This window comes from Thamnophis elegans, chromosome 1 (genome assembly GCF_009769535.1).
Source record: "Thamnophis elegans isolate rThaEle1 chromosome 1, rThaEle1.pri, whole genome shotgun sequence".
Lineage (NCBI taxonomy): Eukaryota > Metazoa > Chordata > Lepidosauria > Squamata > Colubridae > Thamnophis > Thamnophis elegans.
In genome coordinates, this window is record NC_045541.1 from 169,442,627 (window position 1) to 169,455,654 (window position 13,028).

A 13,028-nucleotide genomic window follows, 5' to 3' on the forward strand; every position below is an offset into this window, starting at 1 on the left:
CTTCAGTTTAAGCCAGTGAAGGTGCAAGATTTTGAAAATTTGACTAGTCTAGAGAAAAGAAGAATAAGGGGCGATGTGGTAGCAGTCTTCCAGTATTTGAGGGGCTGCCACAAAGAAGGGAGTAAAATTATTCTCCAGTGCACCAGAAAGCAAGACAAGAAACAATGGATGGAAACTAATCAAAGAGAGAAGCAACCTGGAATTAAGGAGAAACTTCCTAATAGTGAGGAAAATAGTGAAGTCAGCTTGCCTTCAGAAATTTTGGGCGCTCCATCCCTGGAGATTTTTAAGAAGAGACTAGATCAGTGATGGCGAATTTATGGCACGTATGCCAGCGGCGGCACACAGAGCCCTCTGTGGGCACGCATGTTGTTGCCAGCTGCTCTTTGGTTTCACAGAAAGATGCATATGCATCTTCGTGCGTGCTGGAGTGCTGGAAACCCGAAGACCAGGTTGACCAGGGCAGATATGTGCACCGTCCAGCTGTTCTTTGGGTTTCTGGGGCTCTGGCGCAAGTGAAGACCAGCTGGCTGGCGCATATGCACGGGCTGGAAACCCGAAGACCAGCTGGTCTTCATGTTTCTGGGGCTCTGGTGTACGCACATGCATATTCCAGTTTGGGCACTTGGTGCTGAAAAGGTTCACCATCACTGGACTAGACAGCCACTTATCTGAAGTGGTATAGGTTCTGCTTGAGCAGGGGGCTGGACTAGAAGACCTCCAAGGTCCCTTCCAGCTCTATTCTAAAACAAGTTGCCAGCTTGTTTGCTGGATAGCTGTCACAGAGGCTTGATTTTTCCATGAAGTCACTGCTGGGCTATGCGTGGCCAGTTATCAAAAATCGGTTTCCAAGAAGGTAAATTGATAAGATATTCTCGCACCTTTGGTTTTAGTTTAAACAGTTTTTAAAATTAAATTGGGGGGAGGAGAACCTGGGAGGTAATACATATGGGCAGTGTAGAGTGTATATCATATTTGTTCCTCCAAACTATACAGATGTAATCTGGCTATAAGATTCTTCCTGCGAGATTGTACAGGAAATCCTCGAATTATGACCACAATTGAGCCCAAACTCTCCGCTGCTAAGCAAGATAGTTAAGTGAGTCACACTCCATTTTACAACATTTTTTGGCACAGTAGGTAAGCAAATTACTTCAATTGTTAAGTGAATCCTGTGGTTAAGTAAATGAAGAGCCGTAGTGGCGCAGTGGTTGGAATGCAGTACTGCAGGCTAACTCGCTGCTCACTCCAGGAGTTTGATTCTGAGTGGCTCAAGGTTGACTCAGCCTTCCATCATTCCAAGATCGGTAAAATGAGAACCTAGATTTGTTGAGGAGCAATATACTGACTCTTTAAACCACAGAGCTGTAAAGCACTGTGAAGCGGTATATAAGTATAAGCTAAATCTGGATTCCCTTATTGACTTTGCTTGTTGAAAACCAGCTGGGAAGGTTACAAATTGTGATCATAGGACTTTAGGACAACATAAATATATATGGTACCAGTTGCCAAGTGTCTGGATTTTGGTCATGTGACCATGGGGATGTTGCACCACTTGTAAGTGTGAAAATGGTCATAAACCACTTTTTTGAGTGACATTGTAAATTTGAATAACTAAACAAATAACATATTTGGTGATATTGTACGTTCCCATTAAGTACTTTATATCCTCAAAGATTTATTTAAAAAATGTTAGAGAAGAGGAAGAAGCTTTACGGGACAAGACTGAGACTAAGCTGAAAGAGTATTTAAAAATGACAGACTCCAAGAATGATATGAAAAAATGTTGCATTGAATCTACCAGTGAAAATGGCTGATGCCTTAAAAGGGATATACAAATAACAAACCAAAAAAGCAACCTAGATGACTCCCCTCTGTTGGACTTAAAAAGGGACTTGTTAAAGTTTGAAGAATTTTGTGAGAAGGGAGAAAGAAAAATGAAATCAAGTTCTAGGACAGTACTGTATTTGCAAAGATTATAGATCAAATTTGTTGAAAATGAAAGAATATAAAATAGTTATATTTGATCAAGGTTAAATATTAAAACTAGAGAGTTTGATATAGTGCACATACCAAACTGACATCAGGCTAGAAACTGGGAGACCATTAGTTCTAGGCCCAGCTTAGACCAAATACCAAATGGGTGACCTTGGGCCACTCATTTTCTCTCAGCCCTTGAAAGGAGGTAATGGCAGACTGCTTCTGAATAACCTTGCTAAGAGAACTGCAGGGGCTTGTCCAGATAGTCTCCAAGAATCAATCCAATTGAACAGAAGAAAACAAAAGGTCTATTTATTTCTGGTAAACTTTGATGGATTTTGCTGACCAGCACTGAACAATGAGGTTGTAAGGATTTCTTTATAGATAAGAGAGGATATATAGGAGGAAGAGTTGGTTTGTTGTATTTTAAGAGAAGGTGATATGTTACTAAAATGGTTTATACTTGTTATGATGAAAGGAAAAGTAATTTCTTTATACATGTATTTTCTTTTTCTTTAGTATATATTTTTATTTTTTCTGCACATTTCCCTTTTCATAGTTTGTATTAGTTTATATCTTTTAATTGTATTTTAAAAAAACATTAAAAGATTTATAAAATGGATTTTTAAGGTATTCCTATCTTATACAAGGCATCATTTTGCTAGCTGGTGGCTGATCCAAACTTAAGGTTTATATACAGATTAGAAGTCTCTCATGCCTTATATAATACCATACACAAATGTATTTTATCATAAAACAATGTGTTAGCACATCGGCATAATGCAATCAGAGACCACTGATTGGTCTATCAATATTGATCATTCAATATCAATATTGATATTGAATCAATATCAATAATTCTTAAAAACTGTTTCTTCTTGGCTGCCATAGCAGAAAGTCTAGTCAAAAACTGCTTTGGTGCGTGTGTGTGTGTGTGTGTGTGTGTATGTATGTATGAATGAATGTATGTATGTATGTAATTTGGGGCTAGATTGTAAATTGGGTATACCGATTTTTCCACTAGTTTTCCATTATGCTGTAAGAATTGAGGAAAAGAAGTGGAAATTGTTATCATTGTATTTCCAAAGCCAGTGACAGCCCTTGCTAGGGGACAATCGTTTGGACCTTTTGCCTCTGCAGCAGAGTAAGCAAAGCCTCAACTGATGCAGATCTCAGGGGTTGAGCTGGTGTTGTTTGAAAGGCCAGCTCTTTTGCTTCTCCTCAGCTTTCATCTAGCTGGTAGCCATTTTGTGAAGCTATTTGAGTGGTTTCTATTTCCAATTGATCACTTTATGATCTATTCTTCAGTTGTCCTGGGTATCAGTATCAGACTGACTGCTGATGTCTGGTGCTTTCCCCTTTCCAAAGATGTGTACAGTGGTCACCATCTTGTAGTTGGGTAATTCATAAATACCATACATGCTAACCCAAGGTATACTCGGTGAATCTTGCTATTCCATTTATATGCCGCTGCAATTCAAATATAACTCTCAGTGGTTAAAAAAGAAATACCCATGGTAAATTATATAAAATGACCATGGTAAACTCAATTAAAACAATGCAGATAAGCCAGCAACAGCACATAAATGCCTTCAGTTAATTATCCCCAACGAATCAGCTCAATGCATTTAACGCACATGATGCCATCTTAAAGCACAAACACACTTAAAAAGAATTCAGTTTTCAGCATTTTCCTAAGTGAAAACAAGGAGGGTAGCATTTCAAAGAATGGATGATGTCATCGAGAAATAGCACTTTCTATCTTCAGCCAACTCCCTTCCTGGGAAATTGGGGCTATTTGTTTGTCCTGAAAGGGCAGCATTGGCTGGAGCAATGTTGGAGTATGCAGTTATGGAGATATCTAGGTGCAATGCCACACAGGTCTTTTAAAATCACCCAACACTTTAAATTGTTTCTATAAGCCTATAAGGATCTAATGTAGGACCTTTCATAAAGGTGTAATGTGCTTCTGATAGCAGGTACTAGGAAACATATGGTTGCTGCGTTATGAATCAGATGCAACGTCCAAGTAGTTTAAACTATATAGTTTATAATGTGGAAATTTATCTACCGTACGTTTGGAGATTTGATGTATGTGCGGTGCTTGTTCTGAATGTGAGCTATTTAAAAAAAAAACACTGGAGCCGTTTAAGAGGGAAGTACCTCTTTAACAGCAGTGTATGTGAAGGTGGGACTAACAAGTTTCCTGTCTGCTATCCTGCCTTGAACAATCTTTGCTGTCCATGAGTTGGCAGTTGTACAGTAGGACGTGTTTTGATAGCTTGGTGTGTCAGGGTGGCTGTAGAGTGCAAAGAAGACATTTAAAAGGCAAAGGACCTTTGGATGAAAGTATGAACAAGTACCTCCATTGTCTGTCTGTGCACGAGAGCCCAGGTAAAAAGAGAAAAGAAAACTTTTGTCCAGTGATTATTTTGCCTCCGTTATGTCAGCAAGAAATAACATTGTGGCAGTCTTTTTACATACTGGTGGTACCATTGAAACTTACCAAAGAGCTGCTTAGTTTTATACATTAGTGGGGTATTTAGCTCTTCTTTGCCACCTGTGTCCAAAACATTGGTTAATGAATTTTCTTTTAAGTCATTCTCGATTTATATATTAAAACATAGACTAGAAAAAGTTTAGAAATCATTTAAATAGCATCATCTACTGAGTTTCCCTGAAAATAAGACAGGATCTTATTTTCTTTTGACCCCCCCCAAAATAAGTGCTTGGCTTTATTTTCGGAGAGGTCTTATTTTTGAGGTGCAGGAGGTGGCGAGTGTGGCCACCTCATGGCTGCTCGTGTGTTGCAATATTTTCAGGGAGGGCTTATTTTCAGGGGAGGAATTATTTTAGCGCATGCGCTCAAAAGCCTGATTGGGCTTATTATCCAGGGAGGTCTTATTTTCAGGGAAACAGTGTAGTATGCAGTGCTAGGTAGAAGATAAAATATTACTTACATTTTTACGTCTTCCCCTTTCAGCTTTTAATAGCAGAACTGTATTTATTGTCTGAGCAATTGAAATTACATTAAGATTGTGGTTAAAATGTTGCATGAACAAGAATATGATATGGAAGGAAAGGATCTGAGTTATGAAATGCTTATGCATTTTGGGTCTTGTACACTTCCTCGTAAACTTAAAATCCTTGGTAGGTATTTATTCAATGAATGTATCCAGAATTTAAAGTGACATTTGTACAGATAGTATTATTTTCCTGAACTTTTCCCGATGACAGTGACTAACTTTAGGAACATGAAAAGCTTCCTTATACGAAGTCTGACTTATTCTTATAGATTTGATCTACTGTCAGTGATGGCAGTTTTTCAGAAATTCAGACAGAAAATTGACTTTTACAATACTTGTTATTCTGAAACATTTAACTGCTTAAGAAATGATGATGATTATTATTTTTAAAGGCTACTAAAATAACCCCTTTGTGGGGTTTGGGAGCTGATTTGACCAACATTCAAGTACTCTACTATAAAAGTCTTTCCTTACTAATTATAGACATGTTGATTTTTGAACTGCAGATGTTCAAGAAAGATTCAAACCCTTGCCCTGCGTTTACCGGTAAATGCAGATTTTTGGAGGAATGAAACTTGCAAGGGTTTCTAAAATAATTTTTGAGTTGTAGTTTCGGTAAAATCTTCCTGAGGTGCTACAGAGCACTAGGTAGCAATAAATGTATTTCTGTGTGCGTTTCAGTCTGTTTTTGACTCCTGCCAACTGCCTGAAAAAGGCCGTGCTGTTTTCCTGGGGCAGGTGTTTGCCATTGTCTTCTTCCCAGGGCTGAGAGATAGTGATCGGCACAGGGTCACCCGGCTGGCTTCATGCCTAAAGCAGGACTAGAACTCACAGTCTCCTGGCTTCTAACCTGGTACCTTAACCATTTAAACTGTCTCTCACAAATGCTTTGTAGACCTGCTCAAAAGAACATTTCAGGCATATTTAAGTTTTGAAGTTTGGATAGCTTACACTTGTAGATTTATTCATAAATGTGGTATAGAGTGAAAAGTAGAAGAAGATTGTACTTTTGGGTGTGGAGGTACATTTCCACATGGGGTGGTTTGGATAAACCACTCCTTTGTCTACAGTGGTCTTATCTTTAGTTTTCAAGAGGGGAAGAAAAAGTGACAAACAAGAAGCTGATTTTTTTTTTAAAAAAAGGAGTTGGAGGTGGCTTTTTTTAAGCAATAGTTTTTTCCCTAAATTTTTTCTTGTAATAGGTGTCCTATTTCAGCTTGTTCTGAGGAGTCTTTGCTGCTATCTCCAAAGACATTTGTTAGATGAGGTGGGGGCTCAATTCCTATTGCTAAGCTATTCCTTTCTCACAACGTGAGGTCGATTTGTTCCTGTCTCCTGGAGTTCTGAACGTTTTTAAACGACCATAGCAACAGTGCTCATATAGTGGTAGCATGTATCAGTAGGCGTTGTGCAACTTTCTTCCAAGTCTTATCTTTTCTCTTTGCATAAGTGGCTAAGGAGGAGGGTCTGAGATGATAGTGAGGCTTCCAAACTATCATGGCTAATGGCTGTTAGGTGAACTTTCTCCATGAATGTTTATGAAACCCCTTTTAACTCCTGCATAACAGTATGTTACGCTGGTTCAACAGCTGCGGACAGGAAGGCCCTACAGAGAGTGATTAACTCGGCACAAGAAACCATTGGTTGAACCTTAACACCACTGAATGACATCGCCAGGTCTCGTTGTTTCAGTAGAGTAAGGAAGATAGGGATGATTCACATCCTGATCAGTGTCTCTTCTCACTTTTACCATCGGGCAGGAGACCCATAAATAGAGCCAGCCAAACGAACAGATTTAAAAGCATCTTTTGCATTGGGCCTTCAGGCCTGCCACATTTAATGCTGTGGGAAATTGGGAGGGGGATTATATGGAGTGGGGTAGATATAGTCAAAATAACATTCCTTTCTCAGAGAGTCAAGGACATCTTGCCCTGCACCTGGAGTGGTGTGACTGGGAGGAATCTCCAGTTGGTACGGTGGCTGATTGGACCATGTGATGGACATGTAGGTTCTGGGCAGGGGCTTGGACTTTCCTTTGAGTGGGGGAAACTGGAAGCTTTCAGATTTGGGTTTTCCCAGATGTGCCAATATGACATCTCTAATAAAATGGAACTTTGTGGAAACTCAAACCTCGGAGTCTTCTTTCGTTGGGGGTGTTACTTGGAAGCCTGACACATGGGCTGTCACTCCTCAATGCAACTACAACCACTCCATGCATACATGGAAACATACGACTGTTTTCTCCCTAATTACTTGTATAAGGACCCTTTTCTATATTATTCATGTTGTCTTGTGTTTTTGATATGGATTACACCAGTATAGGCTAAACCAATTTCATTGTGTATATGTACAATGACAATAAAGGATATTGTTATTATTTTAAAGCAGCCTCCCTAATCTCAGTTAAGAACTCATCTGCACTGTGTGAATCTTCATTTTTCTTTCTACGATAAAATGTTGGGATTATCAGGTAGAAATGTGGTGTGAAAGAGATGGTGGAACTCTCCTATATTTCTCCCACATCGGGTACTCATTTAGAAATTAAAAGCACATTTCTCCTTAAAAAAAAAGTTAATGACACTCCTTCACCATGAACTGGAAGTGAAAATGGCTTGTGTGTGTCTCCTTTTCGTTTGTGCTCGTTTGTGCTCCAAATGAAATATGCCCCTGTAGTTCTTATCTGCTGGCTGTTTTTGTTGGCTAAGGTTCCTTCACCTTTCTTGCAACAGTCCTGTGGTTTTCTCTCTCATTTTGGACCACAGTCTCATTGCACATGGTGTGTGCTAGTCCATGTGTTGCTTTTGAGTGCAGTTCTCCTGAATATTTGGAGGACTAGTTTCTCCATAATAGATTTAACTTCTATCACTGTTAGTTACTGTATGCTTTGCAGTATAAGACGCAGCAAGATTTTAAAGAGGTAAATTTTTTTTAAAAAGTCTTTGCATTCTGTGGACCTCCCAAACCCTCTATATGACTCATTTTTTGTGGAAAACAGGGCATGCAGAGAGTTTGAGAACCCTGCAAAATGCTCCTGGTGGGCGGGGGCAGGGGGAAGCAAAAAATGACCCTTGTAGAGGAGCCTTGTAGAGTGCTCCTGGGGGCTGGGGGGGGGAATGAGCAAAAACAGCCAGTTTTTTGCCCATTTTTGCCCTCCCCAGCCCCCAGGAGCACTTTGCAGGCCTCCCAACACCTCTGCACGTCCATTTTTGCGAAGGTGGCAAGGTTTTGGGAGGCCAAAAATGCTGTATTCAGTGTATAAGACGCACCCAGATTTTCATCCTATTTTTTTGGGGGAAAAGGTGAGTCTTATACTCCGAAAAATATGGTATGTTAGTATTAGGATAACTCCCATAGGAACATGATAATCCAATTAGCTGAGATTTACTCCCTATCCAGTCAGAAACAAGGTATACCTAGTTAAAATTCCTCACTTTCTTCAGGACCAAGCAATTGAAAAATCTCCATTATTTTTACAAGCCAATGTGAAATACTAGGCAGTGCTAACCTATCTGAAGTTCTTTGCTTGAGACCAGAAAAGTATTACTTTGTCATGGATAGGTCTCCTATATGTGGGGTGTTGAACGTGCACATTATCAATTCTAGATAGGAGGAAAGATCTGGGAAGTTGTTTATTTATAAAATTTATGTGCCACCCACCTCACTGTTGAAGCGACTTCAAATTTAGATAAGAAATTCCAGCATATTCATGTTACAGCAGGGATTTGTGTCCCAAGTCTAAAGAAAAGAGGGAGAAAACACAAACGTTTCTTTGGCCATACTTTTATGCAGTGAGGTTGGATGACATAACGGGAATGATTGCTGATGCAGACTGTTCTGAGGGCCATGTGGGAGTTGGTTCCTTGCCTTCTCATCTTTTATAATCGAATGAATTTTTATAATTGGGATTTGATGGGTGTTCTGAGAATGGTTGATACTCATATTCTCATTTTCCTTCCTTTTCCAGGGTGTGGTTATGACCCCTACAACCCAGAACTTCCCAAACCTGTGGCACAAGACAGCAATGGCACTTTGGAAAATATCGTCTCATCAGCTTCTGGGATTCTGGAGCTTGAGCTGTTTGACAAGGCAATTGAAGCCGCCAAGAATGAAGTTGAACGTGAGCAAAAGAAGTACGAAGAGCTGCTGGAGACAACTAAAGAGTACGGCTCCTCTGAACCCCCTTTACTTGCTTCTAAGGCTGCTGGATTAACAACATCCAACCCGTTCAGTTCTCTGGAGTATAACCCAGGTGGTTACAATGCAAACAGTGGTAATGACTACAACCCTACTCCTCTTGCAGTGGTTGCTTCTAGTCAGTCCAGCAAATATACTTTGGACTCCTTCAACAACACAAAATGCAAAGGCAGCTCACTGGAATACGTTCCCACTGTGGTCACTCAGCCGAAGAAGTACAGCAGCTCTGCTGTCAACAGCAAATACATAATCGACAACTCCAAGCCTTCAACAGATTTAGAATATGATCCTCTTTCAAATTATTCTGCCAGGCTGATGAGCAAAGCTAAAGAACAGAAGGGGACCAAGCGGAAGAGAGAAGTTGATTGTGAGGACGCATATTCTCCTTCATTCAAGAAATATTGTGACGAAACTAGCAATGATGAGCCCATTGCCCGGTTCTCTGACTCGGAGGATGAATGCCGTGAAGCTTCTGCCATCCCCCTTAAATCTAAAGGAGGCTCAGAAAGCAAATTGGGCACAGCCAAAGAAAAGGGAGCCCCACCAATAGATACCAGTTCCCGGCAAATGAAAGAGACTGCTGTGCAGTATGACATGGGGGACATCGAGAGCCCGCAGGGAAACGCTGTCAAAGATTTAGTGGAGAAAAATGCCAAGTTGGTCAAAGCGCCTTCTAACCGAGATGCGAAAGCCAAGGAAAAGAACAAAGTGGCCTCAAAGGATAAGTTGAAAAAGAAAAAGGAGGATGACCACAAGGGTAAGCAGGCGAAGAAAAATCAAGTTAAAATAGGAGACAAGGAGAAGACGGGTGTGAAGGCACAGCACAAAAACGGGGAAAGGAGTAAGGAGAAACCAAGCAAGTCTCACGTTGATAGGCAGGCACTGAAGCTCCATAAGCCCAAATCTGAGATCACACCTGGAATTAAGGAAGAGAACTCTGGCAAGAACAAAGATGTTGGCAAAGCTGCTGCTACTGAAAAATCAGGGACTAGTAGGAAAGAGAGCAAGTTCCAGCCTGTAGAGTTGAAAAGGAAGCCCCAAATCCCTAGTGGAACTGAACAGAATAAGAGAAAAGACAAGCAACCAGCCTTGAAAAAGTCTAAGGAAACCTTGACCAACTCCCAGGCCAAGGAGAATTCGGAGGCCAAACGCAAGATTAAACAGCGGTCCCTGAGCCACGTTGATCTCTTTGGGGATGAGAGTGGAGAGGAGGAGCTGGTGGGCCAGCCTCTTCTTCGGTTCCCTGATGTGAGTTCGGACTCAGTCAGAGGGGATGCTGGCTTCTCTTTGCCCTACGACAATGGGAGGGCAAATGTTAAGAAACGTAAGTTAGCCCAGGCTCCTCCTGCTTCCTCCTCCTCCTCTGATGATGATGATGAGGTTGATTATTCTCACCTAGAGAACGATTTGGACTTTGAGTCTGACCCAATGGAAGAGTGCCTTCGGATTTTTAATGAATCCACTGATGTCAAAACAGAAGACAAAGGCAGAATGGGAAAACAGGTAAAATGCTAAGAATGCCGGGACGGGCTGATGAGTTAACAGGCTCCGCAACCTGTTCAATTAAAAACATACCTCTCTTGACTGAATAATTTCTGAACGGGATGTCCCTGTGCCTACCCTTGAGTTTAAGGAGATCTGACATATTGAGTGTGTTATGAAAAGAACAACTAAAGGTCGAATCAAGATGACGCGAAGTGTTAATATCACTTTATAATGCCTTGGTAAGGCCACACTTGGAATACTGCATTCAGTTTTGGTCACCACGATGTAAAAAATATGTGGAGACTCTTAAGGAAGTTTGCAGAGAAGAGCAACAAAGATGATTAGGAGACTGGAGGCTAAAACATATGAAGAACGGTTGCAGAAACTGGGTTTGTCTAGTTTAATGAAAAGAAGGACTAGGGGAGACATGATAGCAGAGTTCCGATATCTCAGGGGTTGCCACAAAGAAGAGGGAGTCAAACTATTTCTCCAAGGCACCTGAGAGCAGGACAAGAAGCATTGGGTGGAAACTGATCAAGGAGAGAAGCAACCTAGAACTATGGAGAAATTTCCTGACAGTTAGAGCAATTACCATATTTTTCGGAATATAAGACACACTTTTTTTCCTCAAAAAAGAGGCTGGAAATCTGGGTGCATACACTGAATACAGCATTTTTCGCCTCCAGAAGCCCCATCCCTTCACCAAAATGGTCGTGCATATCCTTGAGGAGGCTTTCAGAGAGCTGCTGGGGGCTGGGGAGGGCAGAAATGAGCAAAAAACGGCCCGTTTTTTGCTCCCCAGCCCCCGGCAGCACTCTATAAGCCTCCATAAGGCTATGCATGCAATTTTTACCAAAAACAGGGCCATTTTTGCAAAAAATGGGCCATTTTTTGCTCGCTTTTTACGCCCCCCCCCCAGGAGCACTGCAAGCCTCCCAAGGCTATTTATGCCTTTTTTTAAAAAATAAAACAAAAACGGGCCCGTTTTTGTGAAAAATGGGCCGTTTTTGGGAGATTTGCAGAGTGCAAATCTCCATCTCTCTCTCCTTCTACTTACCTACCTACCTACTCACTCTCTGTCCCTCTATCTACCTATCTACCAATTCTCTCTCTCTCTCTCTCTCTCTCTCTCTCTCTCTCTCTCTCTCTCCCTCTATCTATTGTATTTCTCTCTATCCCTCTACCTACTTACACTTTCGCTTCCTACCTACCTACTGTTTTTTTCTCTATTTCTATCCTTTTATCTACCTACCTACCTACTTACCTACCTACTTAACTGTTCTCACTCTCTCCCTACCTACCTACTGTATTTCTCTCTCTTTCTCTCCCTCTCTATGCCTCTATCTACCCACCTACTTTTTTTAAAAAAATTGTCTCTTCAAAACCTTAGTGCGTCTTATACTCTGAAAAATATGGCAATCAGTGGACAACTTGCCTCCAGAAGTTGTGAATACTTCAACACTGGAAGTTTTTAAGATGATGTTGGATAACCATTTGTCTGAAGTGGTGTAGGGTTTTCCTGCCTAGGCAGGGGGTTGTACTAGAAGACCTCCAAGGTCCCTTCCAACTCTGTTATTCTATTCTATTTATAGTCCTCAACTTACATCAATTCACTTAGTGATCTTTCGAAGTTACAAGGGCACTGAGAAATGTGGCTTATGACCATTTTTCACACTGATGGCCATTGCAGCATTCCCATGGTCACGCGATCAAAATTCATAACTTGGCAACTGACTCTCATGATGGTTGCAGTGTCCTGGGGTCACGTGATCCCCTTTTGAAACCTTCAGACAAGCAAAGTCAATGGGGAAGCCAGATTTGTTTAATAACCGTTTTACTAACTTAACAGCTGCATTGATTCAATTAACAATTGTGGCAAGAAAGGTTGTAAAATGAGGCAAAACTCACTTAACAAATGTCTCACTGAACAGTAGAAATTTTGGGCTCAATTGTGCTCGTAGGTCAAGGACTAACTATAGAACACTATCAGGGATGGTAGTTTCTTTAGACTAGGTGATGATCACGACCTTTTCCATTCCGTCCATTCTGTGAGTTTGCATTTTCCGGCAGTAATGTGTTATAGGTTACCAGAGGGGAAAAAAGGTAGCCAAAGCTGTCATTAAAGGAATCGTAATATACAGAAATATATATTTAATATACAAAATGTTGATCTCAGAAATCCAACACAGCAGGTGTCCAAAATGTCTGTCTGCCTTACGCAGAGTTTATTTGGCTTTTATACAGTTTCAACAAGCAAAGCAAGAGCATAGGTAGCAACAGCATCTTATTGGTACATCCTCCTTGTCAATCTCTAAGACCATCCCAGCCAGGGTTGAATTTCAC

The 13,028-nt window shown here is 40.9% G+C and overlaps 1 protein-coding gene across 1 annotated transcript in view; it reads left to right on the forward strand.

The window, feature by feature from the left end:
• REXO1 (RNA exonuclease 1 homolog) overlaps positions 1 to 13,028 on the forward strand; it is a 45,363-nt gene that overhangs the window by 1,438 nt on the left and 30,897 nt on the right. Inside the window, 1 exon segment of the mRNA XM_032234893.1 lies at positions 8,971 to 10,703. Within this exon segment, the coding sequence (XP_032090784.1) occupies positions 8,971 to 10,703 (1,733 nt within the window).